This window comes from Notamacropus eugenii, chromosome 1 (genome assembly GCF_028372415.1).
Source record: "Notamacropus eugenii isolate mMacEug1 chromosome 1, mMacEug1.pri_v2, whole genome shotgun sequence".
NCBI classification, from domain to species: Eukaryota; Metazoa; Chordata; class Mammalia; order Diprotodontia; family Macropodidae; genus Notamacropus; species Notamacropus eugenii.
The window spans coordinates 121,233,371-121,255,586 of record NC_092872.1 but is presented as its reverse complement, the minus strand read 5'-3'; the positions used below and the strand labels follow the sequence as shown (position 1 = coordinate 121,255,586).

The 22,216-nt window shown below is 36.8% G+C and overlaps 1 protein-coding gene across 1 annotated transcript; it reads left to right on the top strand.

Moving 5' to 3' along the window:
• The first annotated feature begins 349 nt into the window (after positions 1-349).
• On the top strand, positions 350-1,294 carry LOC140523945 (ADP/ATP translocase 3-like). Its single transcript, XM_072638507.1, has one exon. The coding sequence runs from the start codon at positions 350-352 to the stop codon at positions 1,244-1,246; it is 897 nt and encodes a 298-aa protein (XP_072494608.1). The 3' UTR covers positions 1,247-1,294.
• Positions 1,295-22,216: the final 20,922 nt, after the last annotated feature.

The window sequence follows — 22,216 nt, the reverse complement described above, 5'->3', positions numbered from 1 at the left end:
CTCCCTTGGATCCCTTAATGTAGAAGCTGCTAGATCTTGTGTTAAATTGGGAAGAGAAATGAGACAGATACAAGAAAATCACGAAAAGCGGATCAACAACTTGCTAAAGGAGACTCAAAAAATTGCTGAAGAAATTAACACCTTTAAAAATAGGCTAACTCAACTGGCAAAAGAGGTTCAAAAAGTCAATGAGAAAAATGCTTTAAAAATCAGAATTAGCCAAATGGAAAAGGAGGTTCGAAAGCTCACTGAAGAAAATAGTTCTTTACAAATTAGAATGACCCCAGCTTTCGGCCCTCCCTCATCCGGGTTTCTTTCTCCTACTCCAACGCCTTCCCCCTCAGTAACCATGACAGAACAGGCCATCTTATTCGCCAAGGACTTCCTGGCTGGTGGCATCACCACTGCTATCTCCAAGATGGCAGTGGCCCCCATTCAAAGAGTTAAGCTATTATTGAAGGTGCAGCATGCAAGTAAACGAATTGCTGCAGAGAAGCAGTACAAAGGTGTTGTGGATTGTATAGGCCGAATTCCAAAGGAACAAGGGATGCTTTCCTTCTGGCGGGGTAACTTAGCAAATGTCATGAGATATTTCCCCACCCAGGCCCTTAACTTTGCCTTTAAGGATAAGTATAAGCAGGTGTTTTGGGGAGGAGTGGACAAGCACACACAGTTTTGGAGGTATTTTGCTGGCAATGTTGCCTCTGGTGGTGCAGCTGGAGCCACTTCCCTCTGTTTTGTCTACCCCCTGGATTTTGTGAGAACCTGCTTGGCAGTTAATGTTGGGAAATCTGGCACTGAGAGGGAATTCAAAGGCCTGGGAGACTGCCTTGTGAAAATCACCAAGTGTGATGGAATTCGTGCCTTGTATCAAGGTTTCAGTATCTCAGTGCACGGTATCATTACCTATAGACCAGCTTACTTTGGCATCTATGATACAGCAGAAGGTATGCTCCCAGATCCCAAGAGCACTCATATTGTGATAAGCTCAATGATTGCACAAACAGTGACTGCTGTAGCAGGTATGGCCTCTTATCCCTTTGATACAGTAAGGTGGCGAATGATGATGCAGTCTGGGCTCAAAGGAGCTGATATCATGTACACTGGGAAAATTGATGGCTGGAAGAAGACTGCTAAAGACGAGGGTGGCAAAACTTTCTTCAAGTGTGCCTGGTCCAATGTTTTTGGAGGTATGGGTGGACCTTTCGTGCTTGTCCTGTATGATGAATTGAAGAAAGTAATCTAAGTACATCCTAATTAAGGAACCAGTGACTATAGATCATGTAGAATGCTTAACCATACTTAGCATTTTGGACCACTGACCTTCAAGAAATTCATGTTGTCTTTTTATCCAGGCCAGATCATGTTTTGTAGGGGAGCCAGAAAAAAGCTCTTAGAAAAAGGGACTCATTTGTTGTGATCCATTATTCACACAGTGGAACTGATGATGCTTCGATATATTGATTATTGGTTTTGGGGAAAATAACAGTCTCTGTGGGACCAAGGAGGCAGATAAACTTAGACCATTTGGTTTAAATGCTCTTTTGTAGGACCATAAATTTGTGTTTAAGTATTTATTTTAAAAAAATCATGTCTCCCATTTGTACTTAAGCACTATATATACTATTTTGCACAGCTGACTATTTGGCAGTTATGATGATCTGTGTTGGGCATTCTGATGTTAAACAATAAATACACAGAAGACTCTAAAAAAATTAGAATGAAACAGATGGAGGCTAATGACTTTATGAGAAACCAAGAAATCACAAAACAAAGCCAAAAGAATGAAAAAATAGAAGCTAATGTGAAATATCTCATTGGAAAAACAACTGACCTGGAAAATAGATCCAGGAGAGACAATTTGAAAATTATGAGACTACCTGAAAGCCATGACCAAATAGAGAGCCTAGACATCATCTTTCATGAAATTATCAATGAAAACTGCCCTGATATTCTAGAACAAGGGGGCAAAATAAATATTGAAAGAATCCACCGATTACCTCCTGAAAGAGATCCAAAAAGAGTGACATATCTTTAATAAAAATCTAACCAGCTTCTCACTGAAGCTGAGTTTATAAATGTAAGGTTGATTTCTGAAGCAAATCTGGCTAAACATTTTTTTTTCCTTTGTACCTCAAATTTAGGAACCACATTGAATCCTAGTGTTACATGATTTTAGAGTTACAAAGCATTTGATAATCTAATATTCTCATTTTATTGATGAAGAAACTGAAGCCCACAAAAATTAAATGACTTTTTCAAGACCATGTTTGCCAAATTTGTCAAATGTTTGTGCAGCACTTAATACAGTTTCTGGCACATACTAGGCACTATATAAATGCCTGTTATTTTTTTTCCTCCTTTCTCTTTCCCCTGATAAATTACAGAACCTTAAATATAAACAGAATCTCTTGACTGGAGTTAGGAACTGGAGTTCATCCCACTATGTTCTATGTTTTCCTTTGTTAAACTTCTGGGGAAACTTGACAAGAAATACAGTATTAAAGGAATCATTTTTTTTTTTTTACCGCAAATACACAGACATATTTCCTTAGTGCACTATTTCCTTCTAGTGTATCTCAGGAATTTAAATGTATTTTTAAATGTATTTATCATGGCATCATCAGTATCATGAATCAGATTTATTGCATTTACCAATTTCTTCATCACTATGTTATTCACTTTAGCTAAGGGGAAGCAAACCATGGCTGTAAATATATGATATCACCTTACTTCACAGAGAAGTTCTATAAATGCTTTGCAGATAAAATATGCCCCCAGTATAATTTAGTCTAAATGAAATACGATTTTCCCTGCATCGTAGTAAGAGCAATGAGTTCTAATCTCAGATTTGTAACATGCATCTTTTCTTCTAATATCTTTTTTTATTTCATTGAATTCTTCATATGTCTCTAATTCTTGCCTCAGTGCTTCACATATTTCTGTACACAGCATCTCACCTTGCCAATCAGGGAAAATTTGTATCCCAAAATTTTTATTCCTAATCTGCTCTGTTCTTCTTATCTTGTCATATCCTCCACTATGTCATCCACTGTTGGCTACCTTTTTATAATATTTAAAGTTGGATGCCTTGTAATAATTTCCATTTTCTAGGTAATCTATATGTGAAACAGGACAAAACCTTACACTAAATCCTTCCAACAGCTTTTAATAAAGATTCCAAGCCAATTGCCTGAATCTTTTATTATAGACTTTCTGCCTTGTTGCCATACAAAAAATGAAAAAAAAAACCAATCAATTCACTCTTATTTAATTGAAAGGATTCAATTTAAAATAAAATATTTTATTTAATTCAGAATTTAGTTTTAAATTATCTTCTATTTGAACTCAAAATGATTATTTAAAAAATAACTTTTAAAGTTATATTTGTTTACTCTTGTATAAGTCAGACAACTAGTTAAATATGGTGGTCCAATTTCTGCATGTGGACTTTTTTCTTATTGTTTAGTCAATTAGTTGTGTCCAATTCGTGGTGTCCCCAATTATTTCATCAACAACGAAGGAAAAACATAAACTGCGAGTATTCTGAGCTGCCTGAATGAGGATCCAGCCAGTTAAGTAACTCAGTTAGTCCTCTCCTACTCCTTTTCCTTCTCCAAAGGGACATTTTGATGGCTGCAAGCTGCACAGTTCATTTGACACTTACTTTCTGGATTCCTCACCTCCTTCCTTCCTTCCTTCCTTCCTTCCTTCCTTCCTTCCTTCCTTCCTTCCTTCCTTCCTTCCTTCCTTCCTTTCTTCCTTCCTTCTTTCCTTCTGTTGTTCTTTTTTTCTATCTTTCTTTTTCTTTCCTTCCTCATCTTTTCTCAAAGACCAACCCTTGAACCCATTTCTCTCTGGAGCTCACACATTGGACCACAATAGGTCCCTGAGCCCTCCAGGCTCAAAGTAAATGTCAATAGTAACTGTTTTTCTCCTGACCAGCAACCCTGGTCAAAACTCAGATTGTTATTTTTTATTAAAGGGGCCTTCTCTTGACTCACTTCTTAAAGATACCTATTCACTTAATGGGGGCTACCTCACTCAAAGTGAGAACCTGAAAAGACCATACCTTTGAAAAGGTCAGGGTCTCCCATTGCATCCTGAGCCATCTCCCATTGTCCTGTTGAATATCTGGCCACTGCACCCAGATGGCTCTGGAGGAGAAAATGAGGCTGGTGACCTTGAACAGCTCTTCTTTACATAAATCAAAGTGAACTGCAAGTCATGGCATCATTTCCCTGATATCATGGTCCTCTTCAAAAATAAAGGACCAGCAAAACAACAACAACAACAATAAAAATGCTCTGTGTGAACACAAGGATGTATTTAGATATGGCTCACAGGAAGGAAAGAATAAATATCTCCAGAGTTCCCTCCCCCTTTTCCCCAGCTTCACCAGGAATGATTTTTTTCTTTCAGGGAAAGGGAGCAGAAATTTGTAATGAAAAGACAGTCAATCTGCTGTCTTCAGAGGCTACCCTGTTACCAGGATAGAATTATATCTGTCTGTTCTCTTAAATATTGTTAATCTAGGAGATGTAATAATTAAGTTCAAGAAATACTCATGATATTGTTCCTCAGTAGAAAAGAAAGGCCTCAAAAGGTATATTCATGACTTGACTCCCTTTCCACTACATTCCAGTTCCACACACAGAAAATAGCAATAAACTCATTTATCTATGTCAATAAGAAAATAGAAATCCAAAAAATCAAAAGTAAAGAATACATGTCCCATTATATGGAGTGAAGAGGTCTCATCATGGGAGAAAAATAGCAGCTTAATTTCCAATAAGATTGGGGGCAAAACAAGGATTTCCATTATCACCACTGTCATTTAATATGGTACCAAAAATGTTAGTTTTATCAATAAGAGAAGAAAAATGAAATGAAGGAATTAGAATAGACATTGAAGAAACAAAGCTATTACTCTTTGTAGATGGTATGGTGATATGCTTAGAGAATTCTAGAGAATTAAGTAAAAAAAAAAAAACTTGAAATAATAAATAACTTTAGCAAAGTTGCATGATATAAAATAAACCCACTTAAATCCTCGGCATTTATTTACATTATTAACAAAGCCCAACAGGAGGATATAGAGAAATTCCATTTAAAGTTACTGTACACAGTATGAAATATTTGAGATTCTGCCTGCCAAAACAAACCCACCGAACTTTATGAAAACAATTACAAAACACTTTCCCTACAAATAAAGCCAGACCTAAATAAGTGGAAAAACATCAGTTGTTTGTGGGTAGGCTGTTAATATAATGAAATGACAATTCTGCCTAAATTGATTTATGTATGCAGTGCCATACCAACATGTGTGAGTATGTGTGTGTGTATGATGAGAGAGAGAGAGAGAGAGAGAGAGAGAGACAGAGAGAGAGAGAGAGAGAGAGAGAGAGAGAGAGAGAGAGAGAGAGAGAGAGAGAGAGAGAGGAGTTAGCAAAGTAACGACAAAACTCATCTGGAAGAACAAAAGGTACAGAATATCTAAGCAATTAATGAAAAGAAATACCAGGAAAGGCAGCCTTCTCATAACCAGATCTTAAATTGTATTATAAAGCAGCAGTCATCAAAACCACTTGGTACTGCTACTGACTAAGAAATAAAGTAGTGGATCAGTGGAATAGACTAGGTATACAAGAAATAGTAGTCACTGGCTATAGTAATTTATTGTTTGATAAATCCAAAGATTCCAGATTCTTGACAAAGATCTCACTGACAAAAATGGCCGGGAAAACTGGAAAATAATATGGCAGAAACTGGACATAGACCAATATCATATACCACATACCAAAATAAAATCAAAAGGGGTACATGATGCAGACATAAATTCTGAAACTACAAGCAAACTTGGGGAGCAAGGAATAGTTTACCTGTCAAATTTATGGAGAATGGAAGAACTTATGACCAAACAAGAGATGGAGAACATTATAAAATGCAAAATGGATAATATTGATTTTACTAAATTAAAAAGTTTTTGTAGAAGCAAAGCCAATGCAACCACTATTAAGAGGTAAACAGAAATTAGGGAAACAATTTTTACACCAACCATCTCTGTTAAGGGCCTCATTTTTCAAATGTATAGGGAACTGTGTCAAATTTATAAGAATACAAGTCATTTCCCAGTTGATAAATGGTCAAAGGATATGAACAGGGAGTTTTCAGAAGAACTTAAAGCTGTCTATAGTCATATGAAATAATTTTCTATATCACTACTGATTAGAGAAATGCAAATCAAAATAATTCTTAGGGTCTACATCATGCCTGTCAGATTAGCTAACATACCAAAACAGGAAATGTATAAATGCTGGTGAAGATGTGGGAAATTGGAATACTAGTTCATTGTTGGCTGAGTTGTGAACTGATCTAACCATTTTGGAGAGCAAAATGGAACTGTGCTTAAAGGGCTGTGAAAAGTATGTACACTTTGACTCAGCAATATAACTTCTAGGGCTGTATCCCAAAAAGATCATGTAAACGGGAAAAGGATCCACATGTGCCAAAATATTTATAGCAGCTCTTTTTTCTGTGGTGGCAAAGAATTGGGGGTGGGGATGCCTATTAATTGGGAAATGGCTGAACAAAGTGTGGTATATCAGCGCAATAAAATACTATTATGCGACAAGACATGATGATCTGGCACTCTTCACAAAGCCCTGTAGAACTTTTATGAATTGATGATGAGTGTAGGGAGCAGAACCAGGAGAACATTGTACACAGTTACAGACACATTGTGTGTGACCAACTTTGATAGACTTGGCTCTTCTCAGCAATGCAAGGTTCTAAGATAACTCCAAAGCGCTCATGATGAAAACTGCTATCTACATCCACAGAGCAAATTACGGAGTCTGAATGCAGATCAAAGCATGCTGTTTGGTCTCTCTCTACCTCTCTTTTGCTTTATTCCTTCTTTCTCATGGTTCATTCCACTGGTTATAATTCTTCTTTACAACATGACTAATATGAAAATATGTTTAATATGAATGTATATGTAGAACCTGTATCAGATTCCATGCTATCTTGACGAATGGTGTGTGGAGGGAGGGGAGAAAATTTAAAACTCCAAAACTTGTGGAGCTGAATGTTGTAAACTAAAAATAAATAAAAAAATAAAAGATAACTCAACTTAATCAAGAAAAGAGTATAAGACGTCACCCCAGGAAAATTCTCTAAAGTCTCTACTGTAGCAAATTGGGGATAGGAATGTGATAGAGATTGCCAGCTTCTCTACTTGTCAGCTTCTTCCTACAGCCTTTCTCCCTTCATAGACCTGAAGAGAGGTTGGAGTCACATATCTTCTCTTTGGACACTGGAAACTAGAGAAAGCCCACATCTGTCTTTTCTCCCAGTCTCACCTCACATAGGCATGGGATATTGAGTAATCAGTCTCCAAGGAGGAGGAAAAAAACATATATAGTTGGCCTTTTGAGGAGGTTTATATTGTTCAATCATTTCAGTCATGACCTACTCTTTGATCCCATTTAGAGTTTTTGTGGCAAAGATACTGGAGTGATTTGTCATTTTCTTCTCCAGCTCCTTTAACAGATGTGAAACTGAGTCAAACAGGGTTAAGTGACTGGCTCAGGTTCACAGAGTTAGTAAGTGTCTGAGGTCAGATTTGAACTCAGGAAAATGAATCTTACTGACTTAAGACTAAGAACTTCATTCACTGCACCACACTCTGCCTCTGAGACAAAGGTTACACCTGATACATAGAAACAGAAGCACAGAAAAATGGCATAATGGATATAAGCTATCCTACCTAATATTTGGAGTGTTCTCTATTTTCCCTTTCTTGACATGAAAAATGGCATTTTAGAATCCGCTTCCATTTCAAGTATAAATAGGCAATTGCCTCTAACTCATGTTTTACACTCCTTTAAGACAGTTCTCCTGCAAGGTCAATCAAAAGTCAAAATACAACTTATTCCAAACCCTCTAGGTCAGTAGAGACTAGCACATTAGAAAGTTTCTGTCTGTCCCTACCATTAAATATAACAAATTGATTCTGTTTTAAGCCAGGCATGACTTAGACCACCCTGATAGTTTAGGTTTGATATTGGAATAAAATGAAATGAGACACTAATAACCATCTAATAATTAACAAAATGAAATTTCTTTAGCCAATGCATACTAAAAATATTCACCTAGTTTATAGACTTGATTCAGTTGAAAACAGCTTTCCCGTCTCTTCATTAATTATTCTGACAAACCAATATGAGTCATTGACTCCTCTTGCACTGATTTTTGTATCCAGGTGAGTAGAAAGCTATATAAATCGTATTGCTTTTAATCCTTTTAAGTTTCAAAGATAACTTGTGAATACTTCCTCATTGAAGGATTTAGCCACCATCTCTACGTGATCTATATGAGTCAAGCAAACAAGGAAGAATTTTTGCCCTAATGACTGATGGCATTGGTTGATTAAAATGGAGAGACTCATGATGTTTCCAACAAAAAAAACATAATTTTCCATAAAATTTAGCTTCATCCATCTCCATCCTCTTTCTACTCAGATCATCAAAGGCAAATTACCAAGTCACACCCCAAAAATCATTTTTATAGGCTTGGGCCAGTAAAGGGGTTATAATATGAAAACTTCACTCCTGCATAATGAAGACTGCCTATGATAAAGTCCATCAAAGAAAAATAATTTTCATTCTCTCTCCTCCAGGTACTCTTCCACTTTCTAAGTACCCCTTATACCTAGGTGTCTATTTCCAATTTGGTGTACCTTTTTCAATTCAAGGCTTATTGGCACCATTTTCCCACACCAATCAGTTTAAAGTTATCTGTTCTAAACCTCAGACCATTGGTTCAACGTGTTAACTGCCTAGGCAAATATTCTATCCTGATATGCTAATGGACTAGGTAGGGTTGATCAATTATGGAAGAAATTCAAAGGCAAGATGAGGATTAGGTTTCTATAGTACCCTGTAGTACTAATGTGATACTCACAGCACCTTCAGTGACTATAAACAGCACAGTTCTGAATCTCAAATTATAACAGACATTCCACATGGAATACAGAGCTGAAACATTTATTCATACACTAGAAAGTCGAATCTCAATACTAGAAAACCAAATCCATCATAACAACAGAGGAATCTATACACAATAATAATGCAGGAAGCACTACCATTGTCAAGCCTCTCTGTGAGGCTTCCCACAAACCAGTTCCCTTAAAGAAATCACAAAGAAGATCTCCCACTCATGCTAGTTGCTGCATGCTTTCTCTTTCCCAGTTCAGTTCCACCCCTTCCTGCTCTACCTCTTCAGCGAACTCCTTGCACCACAGGATTCATTAAGACATCCATGTGATAAGGCAGATCACAAGAGACTATTAACGGATGGGAAAGATATTCCCATTTAAATTACCATTACATACCCCCACCCCTCATACTAGAAAAGTGGCAGCTCTTCCCCTACAGAGTTCAATTCATTCCTGAGGCTTATAATGGAGCCTGGCATACAGGAAGGTCTTAAATTCTTGTTGACTGGATCCTGAAGGAATTGGGTTTGGGGGAGTAGTAGGAGTATTGACACAGGACTGGACCCTGCAGTTAATCTCTGAGAGACCCTCAGTGGACCATGTGGGATATGGATGGTAAAGAACAAGTACATCAGGGAGAACTGAGCTTTGCCTTTCCCACTGTTAGCAGAGAGAATACAGGACAGACCTTTGGTCACATTATGTTGGTTACAAATTTAGGAAGAGGCCTAGAGCAACTCTGCCATTTAATGATCAGTTTAAATGGAGCCTGTGTGAATAAGTGCTCATTCAACAACAAAAACAATTGTACCTCCAAAGCATGCAGTGCTGAAACCAGCCTGGGGTTCATCATTCATCATCCCTCCTCTTTATCTCCCTGTAACCATATTGAAAATATGCTAGCAGAACCATTCCTACATATTTTCTAGCTCTCTTTCATACGTTGTCTTCTCTCATTGGAAGTGCCCAAAGCTTTTATTTATACCTTTACCACTGGGATTCCTGACACATAGTAATAAAAATAGTAGTAATAATAACAATTCTTTTCCTTTGCTTTCCTTTTCTTCCTTCCTTCCTTCCTTCTTCCAGGTACCAGGGGATTGTGATACCAACACCAGTTAATGAGGAAGATATTTGGAGGTAGATGGAGTTTTTTAATCTGTCTCATACAATATTTCCTGTTCTCAGGAAGAAAGTCCAAGTATTGACATATCTGATTCTGCCCTCAAAAAAATGGAAAAATAAGCTATGTCTAACACGTCCTGAAGAATGGAGTCATAGAAAGCACAAAAGTAAGTGTGGAAAAAACTATCTATATCCCTTTACCAAGTCATGGTGAGGGCACCATGGAAGAAAAGAAAAAATAAATGCTTCCTCTACTCAATGAAAAAGAATATATTAATCTACAACAGTGTACAAGTCACGCAAAAATACAGTGTGAGGTGGTGGAGAGACAGGTAGCCTTGGAGCCAGAAGTCTTGAAGCTGACCTGTTTTGGTAGAGGATTATTTCATATCAGAGATTTTCCTGTACATATCATTAAAATTACAGATTCAGGACCATCCCCATGTGCTAGGCAATGGGGACATAAAAATAAAATACCTCTTGTCCTCAAATAGCTTATACTTTATCTGAAGAGACCACCTGTACAAAGTCATAGTAAGGCCAGTTTTCTTGTACTATTGTGTGCAAGACGGAATATAATAAAAGGTCGAAATGGTAGTTTGGAACTATATTCATAAGCATTTTAAAAACCAATCAAAGGACTTAGTAGTTGATCAGAGTTAATAGGGAGTATTCAGCAGAGAATGCTGTGATAAGAATTGAATTTTAGGAAAATCACTGTTAGCTATGTTGAGGATGGATTGGACAGGAGATAGTTCAGAGTTAGGGAGACAAGGTAAAGAGTACTGGGGAAACATTTGCTGCTTTTTCTCTTTTTGGAGAGAAATGAGAAAACATGAGTAAGGTTTCTAGCCTTTTCACTGCCCAAAGTGTTGTACTCATATTGAAATGAGTGTGTGCCTTTTACAGGTTCTATCTTTAATCGTGGCTTTACTGAAATTTTTACCTTGAACTTCTTAATGAATTGATGTTCCTATATATTACCCAAATTTTCGGCATATAAAACGCCATGTTTACGACAACTAACTTCATTTTGTTAATGGGCTATTTAAATATATATATATATATGTATGTATGTATGTATGTATGTATGTATGTATGTATGTATGTATGTATGTATGTATGTATGGTTCTCACCATTCGTTTCCATAAAATTTTGGGTTCCAAATTTTCTCCCCATCTCTCCCCTCCCCCCACCCAAGACAGGATGTAATTTGATATAGCCTCTGCATATACATTCATATTGAACATATTTTCACATTAGTCATGTTGTAAACACTTAGAACCAATGGGAGAAACCATGAAAAAGAAGAAATTTAAAAAAGAAATGAAAGAAAGGGAAAACAAATAATAATATGTTTTAATCTGCAATCAGACTCCACAGTTCTTTTTCTGGATGTGGACAGCAATCCCTATCACGAGTTCTTTAGAGAAATCTTGGATCCTTGCATTGCTAAAAAGACATATCTATCAAAAGTATTTATTGCACAATATGGTTGTTACTGTGTATAGTGTTCTCCTGATTCTGCTCACTTCACTCAGATTCTGTTCATATAAGTCTTACCAGGTTTTTCTGAAGGCTGCCCACTTTTCATGTCTTATAGCACAATAGCATTCCATTGCATTCTTAGACCACAGCTTGTTCAGTCATCCCCCAACTAGTGGGAATTTTCCAGTTTCCAATTCTTTGCGATCACAAAAACTGCTGCTAAAAATATTTTTGTGCATATGAGTCATTTTCCCATTTGTATGATCTCTTTGGGATATAGACCTAAAAGTGGTTCAAAAGGTATGCACATTTTTATAGCCCTATGGGCATAGTTCCCAATTGCTCTACAGAGTGGTTGGATCACTTCAGAACTCCACCAACAACGCAGTAGTGTTCCAAGTTTCCTCCATCTTCACCAGCGTTTATCATTTTCCTGTTTTGTCATGTTAGTGTGATGTGGTAACTCAGAGTTGTTTCTGTTTTTCATTTCTCTAATAAATAGTGATTTGTACCACTTTGTATGACTAGATATAGCTTTAACTTTTTTCATCTGAATGTTCCCTGTTCACATCCCTTGAATACTTATCAATTGGGGATGTTTTTCTTCTGCAGAAATTATACTGAGACAATTCCCAGAGCCAAGGTGGCAGAGAAAGAAGTGAGGTGTTCTCATTCTCCCTTATTGACCCCTAAAGCCCTAGGAAATATCATTCCACGAAAAATCCTGGAATACCTGAACCAGCAGAAATATGGCGTGCAGGGACAGTTAGGTGGCACGATAAACAGAGCACCAGACCAGGAATCAGGAGTACCTGAGTTCAAATCTGGCCTCTGACTCTTGACACTTACTAGCTGTGTGACCTTAGGCAAGTCATTTAACTTGCCTTGCTTCCCACCCTCCAAAAAAGAAAGATGGGGTATAGCAATCTTTCAGCCTGGGACAGTTTGTGAATTAATGGGACCAGGTCCCTGAGCTGAAGCACAAGAAGCTTGGGTCAGTAACCCCTGTGCTCCAGCAAGAGAATTCAGATTTAAAAGTCAGGAAATAGGCAAAAATCATGAGGAAAAAGTATAAACAGAAAGTGACCATAAATTCTTTCTCTTGGGACAGAGAAGTTCAAAACACAAATTCGGAAGAGGAAACCATTGTCAACATATTTACTTTCAAAAGCTCAGAAGGGGAATATGAGTTGGTTTCAAGCCCAGAAAGCTTTATTGGAAGAGAACAACAAGAATTTAAATAATCAAATAAGAGAGGTAGAAGAAAAATTGGTAAAAGAAATGCAAGATATGCCAGAGAGAGTCAACAGCTGGGAAAATGAGGGACAAAAATTGACTTTTTCCCACAAGTCCTTAAAAATACCATTGTCCAAATAGGAAAAACAAAATGCCCGGAAAAAAAGGAAAGGTCCAGAAAAAGTAGAATTGGCCAAATGGAAAAGGGGACACAAAAATTCACTGAAGAGTAGAACTCCTTAAAAAAAATAAAATGCGTGAACTTGCAAAGGAGGTGCAAAAGCTAAGTGAAGAAAACGATTTGTTAAAAATTAGAAAAGGGCAAGTGGAAGTTAATGACTCTATGGCACATCAAGAATCAAACAAACTAAATCAAAAGAATGCAAAGCCAGAAGAAAATATAAAATACCTCACTGACAAAAGAATTGACCTAGAAAATAAATCCAGGAGTGATAATTTGTGAATTATTTTTCTACCTGAAAGCCATGATCAGTAGAACAGCCTGGACAGCACCTTTCAAGAAATCGTCAAGGAAACCTGCCCCAAGGCCCTAGAACCAGAGGGTAAGAATAGTCATTGAAAGAATCCACTGACCACTTATTGAAGAAGATTCCAAATTGGAAACCCCCAAATATATTGTAGCCAAATTCCAAAATTATCCAGTCATAGAGAAAATACTGCAAGCAATCAGAAGTGAAAAAGAAAAAAAAAACCATAAACATCATGGAACCACGACCAGGCTCATGCAGAGCCTTTCAGCTTCTACATTAAAAAACAAAAGGACAAGGAATATGATATTTTGTAAGGCAAAGGAGCTTGGATTACAAACAAGGATCAACTAGCCAGCAAAATTGAACATAATCTCTCAAGAGAGGAGCTGAACATTCAATGAAACGGGGTACTTCCAAACCTACTGAAGATAAAACCAGAGCTATACAGAATATTTGATCTTCAGATACGAGATTCAAGAGAGACATAAAAAGGTAAATAGGAGAAAAAATAAAACCAACATATTATTCAATAAAGGGAAACTGTTTACATTCCTACATGGGAAGATAATACCTTCAACTTTTGAGAACTCTGTTTTTGTTATGACATTTAAAAGGAAAATGCATAGCTGGAGGGCATATGTCGAAGATGACTTTCATGTGATAACGAAAAAATCTAATTAAATGTTGTAAAGGTATTGTACTGAAAGAAAAGGATATGAAAAGCTAAAAAAAGGTAAATTATATTACATGAAGAGGCACAAAGACCTATTAAAATAGAGGGATAGAGGGGAGGGAGATGAGAATTATTTGAATTCTGCTCTCATCATATTTGGCTCACAGAGACCATAACATATTCAGACAGGTAGAGAAATCTACCTTATGTCGTAGGAAGGGAAAGAAGAAAGAGAAGAGAGGGGGAGGAAAGAAAGGAAGGGAAGAAATAGTGGGGGAAATATGGGAAAAAAAGTAAGGGGCCTGATAAAAGGAAGAGTAGATTAAAAGAGGCAGGGTTCAAAAGCAAAACTTTAGTGAGGGGGGAAAGGCAAAAATGAGAGAGAAAAAATAACATGAACAGGGGGGAAATTGGATGGAGAGAAATGCACATATAGTAACCAGAATGGTGAATGTGAATGGTATGAATTTTCCAGCAAAACTGAACAGGATACTAGAGTGAATTAAAAACCATATTCCTACAATACGTTGTTTACAAGGAACACATTTGAAACACAGGGATCCGCAGAGGATAAAGATAAAAGGCTGGATTAGAATATATTATATTTCAGCTGAAGTAAACAAACAGGGGTCAAAACCTTGATATCAGACAAAGAAAAAACAAAATCAGATCTAATTAAAAGAGATGAGGAAGGAAACAACATCCTGCTGACAGACACCATAGACAATAAAGTAATATCATTACTATACATTACTAAAGCATCCAAATTTTTAGAGAAGTTAAAGGAGTTACAGAAAGAAATAGACAACAAAACTATCCTAGTGGGGGACCTCAATCTCCCCATCTCTGAACTACATAAATCTAAGCACAAAATAAATAAGAAATGCCTTAAGGAGATGGATAGAATTTTAGAAAAGTTAGATACGGTAGACCTATGAAGAAAAGTGAATGGGGATAGAAAGGAATATAACTTCATGTCAGCAGTGTATAGCCCCTACATAAAAACTGACAGTATATGGGAACAAAACCTTCACAACGCAATGCAGATGGGCAGAAGTATCAAATGCATGCTTTTTGGATCATGATGGCATTAAAAGTGCATGTAATAAAGGGCCAGGGAAAGACAGACTAAAAATTAATGGGAAACTGAATGAATATTCCCAAAGAATAAGTGTGTTAAACAACAAATCAGAGAAACAGTGAAACACTTCATCCAAGAGGATGCGAATAATGAGACAACGTGCCAAAATTTATAAGATGTAATGAAAGCATTTCTTTTTTTAAAAAAATTATTTATTTATTTAACTTTTAACATTCATTTTAACAAAATTTTGGTTTCCAAATTTTCTCCCCTTTTCTCCCCTCCCCCCACCCCAAAACACCGAGCATTCTAATTGCCCCTATCACCAATCTGCTCTCTCTTTTATCATCCCTCTCTGCCCTTGTCTCCATCTTCTCTTTTGTCCTGTAGGGCCAGATAAATTTCTATACCACTTAACCTGTATTTCTTATTTCCTAGTGGCAAGAACAATACTCGACAGTTGTTCCTAAAACTTTGAGTTCCAACTTCTTTACCTCCCTGCCTCCCCACCCCTTCCCTTTGGAAGGCAAGCAATTCAATATTGGCCAAATCTGTGTAGTTTTACAAATGACTTCCATCATAGTCGTGTTGTATAAGACTAACTATATTTCCCTCCATCCTATCCTGCCCCCCATTACTTCTATTCTCTCTTTTGATCCTGTCCCTCCCCATGAGTGTCGACCTCAAATTGCTCCCTCCTCCCTATGCCCTCCCTTCCATCACCCCCCCCACCCTGCTTATCCCCTTCTCCCCCACTTTCCTGTATTGTAAGATAGGTTTTCATACAAAAATGAGTGTGCATTTTATTCCTTCCTTTAATGGAATGTAATGAGAGTAAACTTCATGTTTTTCTCTCACTTCCCCTCTTTTTCCCTCCACTGAAGAGTCTTTTGCTTGCCTCTTTTATGAGAGATAATTTGCCCCATTCCATTTCTCCCTTTCTCCTCCCAATATATTTCTCTCTCATTGCTTGATTTCATTTTTTTAAGATATGATCCCATCCTCTTCATTTCACTCTGCGCACTCTGTCTCTACGTGTGTGTGTGCATGTGCGTGTGCATGTGCATTTGTGTGTGTGTTTCAAGAGTTACAAATATTGTCTTCCCATGTAGGAATGGAAACAGTTCAACTTTTATAAGTCCCTTATAACTTCTCTTAGCTGTTTACCTTTTCATGCTTCTCTTCATTCTTGTGTTTGAAAGTCAAATTTTCTTTTCAGCTCTGGTCTTTTCATCAAGAATGCTTGAAAGTCCTCAATTTCATTGAAAGACCAATTTTCCCCCTGAAGTATTGTACTCAGTTTTGCTGGGTATGTGATTCTTGGTTTTAGTTCTAGTTCCTTTGACTTCTGGAATATCCTATTCCATGCCCTTCGATTCCTTAATGTAGAAGCTGCTAGATCTTGTATTATCCTGATTGTATTTCCACATTACTTGAATTGTTTCTTTCTAGCTGCTTGAAATATTTTCTCCTTGACCTGGGAGCTCTGGAATTTGCCCACAATGTTCCTAGGAGTTTCTCTTTTTGGATCACTTTTAGGCGGTGTTCTGTGGATTCCTTGAAGACTTTTTTTACCCTCTGGTTCTAGAATCTCAGGGCAGTTTTCCTTGATAATTTCATGAAAGATGATTTCTAGGCTCTTTTGTTGATCATGGCTTTCAGGTAGGCCCATAATTTTTAAATTGTGTCTCCTGGATCTATTTTCCAGGTCAGTTGTTTTTCCCATGAGATATTTCACATTATCTTCCATTTTTTTCATTCTTTTAGTTTTGTTTTGTGATTTCTTGGTTTCTCATAAAGTCATTAGCCTCCATCTGTTCCATTCTAATTTTGAAAGAACTATTTTGTTCAGTGAGCTTTTGAACCTCCTTTCCCATTTGGCTAATTCTGCTTTTGAAAGCATTCTTCTCCTCATTGGCTTTTTGAATCTCTTTTGCCAATTGAGTTAGCCTATTTTTAAAAGTGTTATTTTCTTCAGCATTTTTTTGGATCTTCTTTAGCAGGGTGTTTACTTGTTTTTCATGCTTTCCTTGCATGTCTCTCATTGCTCTTCCCAGTTTTTCCTCCACCTCTCTAACTTGATCTTCAAAATCCTTTTTGAGCTCTTCCATGGCCTGAGCCCATTGAGTGGGCTGGGATATAGAAGCCTTGACTTCTGTGTCTTTTCCTGATGGTAAGCATTGTTCTTCCTCATCAGAAAGGAAGGGAGGAGATATCTGTTCACCAAGAAAGTAGTCTTCTATGCTCTTATTTTTTTTCCCTAACCCAGAAATGGGCATTTTCCCAGCCAGTGACTTGACTTCTGAGATTCCTTTCTACCCCCACCTGGCCTCCAGGTCTGCCCAGCCAGTGCTTGGGGTCTGAGATTCAAATACTGCTTCCCAGCCTCAGGGCTTTTGGCGGGGGCAGGGCTGCTATTCAGTGTGAGATTAAGTTCAGGTGCTCAGGTGGGGGCAGGGCCACCTCACTGGCTCAGTTCCCTCAGGGGGTTTATGGGGAGACTTTGAACAATGGATCTGGGTTCCTAGCTGCTTGGGGAGCCCCCATATGCTCTCCCCTCCGCTGCCTCCTGAAGGGGCCTGAGTTATGGGGGCCCCCCACTCCCCTCTCGACTCCCCAAAGAGACCCTCTCACAGACCCTTGTCACCTGTGGGTGGAGGGACCCGTGCGGGCACTGGAGATTCGGTCCTTGAAGCCTGCTCTGATCCTCTCCTCTTGGTGCTGCACAGCCAAGGCAGGGCTGGGCTTGGCTCTGGGTCTGCAGAGTGAAGGACCTTTTGCTAGAGGTTTTCAGGCTCTCTGGAACAGAAATCTCGTCTGCTCTGTTGTTCTGTGGCTTCTGCTGCTCCAGAATTTGTTGGGAGTTCTTTTTTACAGATATTTTATGGGCTGTGGGTTCGGAGCTAGTGTATGTGTGTCTTTCTACTCTGCCATCTTCTGAAAGCATTTCTTATACGAAGTTTTATATCTCTGAATACTTACATGAATAAAATAGAAAAAGAGGAAGTCAATCAAATTGAAAGAGGAATAAAAATGCTAGAAAAAGAAGAAATTAAAAACCCCGATTAAATATCATGTCAGAATTTCTGAAAACTAAAGGAGAGATTAATAAAATTGAAATTAAGAAAACTATTGAACTAACAAATACAGCTAGAAGATTATTTTATTAAAAAGAAACAATGAAATAAACTTTTGGTTAATTTGTTTAAACAAAAGAAAGAAGGGAACTAATTACCAGTATCAAAAATGAAAAGAGTGAATTCACCACCCATGAAAAAGAAATTGTAACGATAATCAGGAAATATTTTGGCAAACTGTATGCCAATAAGACAGAAAAACAGTGAAATAGATGCATATAAATTGCCCAGATTAACAGAAGAGGAAATATAATATTTAAATAACCTCATTTCAGAAAAAAAGAAATAGAAGAAGTTATCAGTAAACTCCCTCCAAAAAAATCTCTAGGGCAAGATGAATTTACAAGTGAATGCTATCAAACGTTTGAAGAAAAATTAATTCATTATCATATAGTCTATTTAGTAAAATAGACGAAGAAACAGTTCTACCAAGTTCTTTGTACAATACAAATATAGTGTATGTACCTAAACTGGGAAGAGCCAAAATAGAGAAACAAAATTATAGACCAAGGTTCCTAAAGTATGTAAGATGCAAAAATTTTGAATAAATTATTAGCAAAAAGATTGCAGTAACCTATCATGGAAGAATACACCATGGTCAAGTAGGATTTATACCAGGAATTCCTGGCTGGTTCAATATTATGAAAACTCTCAGGAAAATTGACCATAACAATAACAAAACTAACAGAAATCATTTTATCCTCAAGAGAGAGAGAAAAAGATATTTTGAAAATATATACTCTCTATTCATCAAGAAGCACTGGAATAAATGAATTCTTCCCTAAAATGATAAGTAGCATTTATCTCTGTAATGGGGATAAGTTTGAAGCATTTCCAATAATGTCAGGGATGAAACACTGATTTCCATTATCACCGCCATTATTTGATATTGTACTAGAAATGTTAGTTTTAGAAATAAGAGAAGAAAAAGAAATTGAAGGAATTAGAACAGACAAAGAAGAAACAAAGCTATCAATCACTCTTAGCAGAAGATATGATGGTATACTTTTAGAACCCTAGAGAATCAAGTAAAAAGAAAAAAACTACTTGAAATAAACAACTTTAGCAAAGTTTCAGGATATAGATAAACCCACATAAAACATCAACATTTCGATATATTACTAACAGAGCCCAACAGCTAGAAATAAAAAGAGAAATTCCATTTAAAGTTACTGTAGACGGTAAAAAAGGATTTGGGAGTCTACCTGCCAAAGCAAACCCAGGAACTATAAGAACACAATTGCAAAACACTTTTCACATAAATAAAGTCAAATCTAAATAACTGGAAAAATACCAGTTGCTCATGAGTAGGCCAAGCTAATATGGTAAAAATGACCATTCTACCTAAATTAATTTGCTCTTTTCAGTGCCATAGCAATCAAATTACCAAAAAAATTATTGTATATTGAGCTAGATAAAATAATTACAAAGTTCATCTGGAAAAAACAAAAGGTCCAGAATATCAAGGGAATTAATCAAAAGGAATGCAAGGAAAGATCGCCTAGACATACCAGATATAAAATAGTATTATAAAGTAGCAATCATCAAAACTACTTGATACTGGCAAAGAAATTGAGTCGAGGAGATCTGTATAGCCGGTTAGGTACCCAATACACAGTACTCAATGAATATTGTAATCCACTATTTGACAAGGCCAAAGCCTCTACCTTCTATGTGAAGAACTACTTAGCCAACACTGCTGGGAAAACTGGAAAATACTATGGCAGAAACTAGGCATAGACCAACGTCCTACATCATACACCAAAATAAAGTCAAAATGCATACATGGTTCAGGTAAAAGGCTGATACTATAAGCAAAATAGGAAAGCAAGGAATAGTTTATCTGTCATTCATGGAGAATGGAAAAATTTATTACCAAACAAGAGATAAGGGAACATTATGAAATGGAAAAATTAATGATGATTCCATTAAATTTAAAGGTTTTTGCACAAAGCCAATGAAACCAAGATGATAAATGAAGCAGAAATCTGTGAAACAAGTTTTACAGCCACTGTCTCAGATAGCGGTCTCATTTCTACAACATGTAGAGAACTGAGTCAAATTTGTAAAAATACAACTCATTCCTCAGTTGGTGAATGGTCAAGGGTTATGAACAGTCACTTTTCGGATGGAGAAATTAAAACTAATTACAGTCATATAAAAATGAGTTAAATCACTATTAGAGATATGCAATTTAAAACAATTGTGAAGTTCCACATCACACCTTTCAGATGAGCTAAAATGAAAAAACAGGAAAATGATAAGTGCTGGAGAAGGTGGAGGAAAACTGGAACACCAATGCATTGTTGGGGGATTTGAGAACTGATTCAACCACTCTGCAGAGCAATTTAGAACTATGCCCAAAGGGCTATGAAACTCTGATTCAGCAATACCAATTCTAGAGCTGTATCCCAAAGAGATCACAAAAATGAAAAAAGGACCCATATGAACACAAATAGCATCTGTTTTTGTGGTGACAAAGAATTGGAATTGGAAATTGAGGTGTTTTCCATCAATTGGGGAACAGATGAACAAGTTGTGGTGTATGAATGCAATGGGATACTATTGTTCCATAAGGAATGATGAGCAGGTTGACATCTGAAAAACCTGGAAAGACTTACATGAACTGATGCTTAGTGAAGTGAGCAGAAATGAGAAAATTGTACACAGTTACAGTCACACTGTGCAATGACTAACTTTGACAAACTTTGGTCCTCTCTGCAATACAGTAATCTCCAACAACTCCAAGAGAATTAAGACGGAAAATGCTATCCACATCCAGAGAAAGAACTATGGAGTCTATTTTCTATTTGCTATCCATTTCTGTTTATTCCTTCTTTTTCGTGGTTCCTCTCATTGGTTGTATTTGTTCTTTATATCATGGTTAATGTGAAAATATGTTTAATATAAATGCATATGTGGAGCCTAAATCAGATTGCAGACTGCTTTGGGGAGGGGTAAGGGAAGGAAACAAGAGAAAATTTAAAACTCTAAATCTCATGAAAATAAATGGTGAAAATTAAAAATAATTAAGTTGATTTAAAAATAGATACAGTAATTTTTTTTTTGCTTCCAGCAGTTGACTACTTGCCTTTCTAAATCTAAGAAAACTTTACTTTGTATCAGATTTATTTGTTAAATAGGCCATTCATATTCTAGAATGGGTTCTCCATAAAGATTTACATTTTTTATTACTCCTAGGGCAGTCCCAATGTTTAGGGGAAAAAAATCATTTGTTGAATGCGGGAAACTTTGAAATAGATATGGATGTTAATACTCCTAATAGATTCAAGAAAAGATCCCCAACTCTCTTTTTGTATTTCAAAAGGTAATTCCTTAAAAGAGGAAGTTTTGAATGTGATTTTGATAATATCACTAGGGCGTGTTCTATCTCTCTCTCTCTCTCTCTCTCTCTCTCTCTCTCTCTCTCTCTCTCTCTCTCGCTCTCGCTCTCTTTCTTCCTCTCTCTTTCTCTTTCTCTCTGTCTCTTTCTCTCTTTCATGGTTTCCTGCTTATTTTTTCAAGCAAAACGGTCTTTCAAAATATTTTTTGAAGAAATGCATCACTTGTAAATGAAGATCACAGTAATATGTCATATTAGGAAGCACTAATTTTTTCCATTGGGCTGAAATCTACCATCTTAATGTTGTATTTTTTCTCATTGAAATGTGTAATGAGAAATGAATTGCTTGATAAATCTAAGGTTTAAAGATGATTGTACTTTTATGCTAGGAAATTATATGCATAATTACATTTGACAGACTGTTTCCCCTTCTCACCACTACTTTTCTGTTTTAACAGAGGTATTTCTGTTGTCACTCAATTCTGAATCAATTTTACTTTTCTTTCATTTTCCACTAAATAACATTTGTTTTTCCAATTACATGTAAAAATACTTTTCAACATTCATTTTTACAAGATTTTGAGTTGCAAATTTTTCTCCTGTTCTCCTTTCCCTCCCACTCCCTAAGACAGCAAGGAAT

Bases quoted from the DNA above. Each gene is read 5' to 3' on its own strand.
- LOC140523945 (XM_072638507.1), top strand. From the start codon at position 350: ATGACAGAACAGGCCATCTTATTCGCCAAGGACTTCCTGGCTGGTGGC.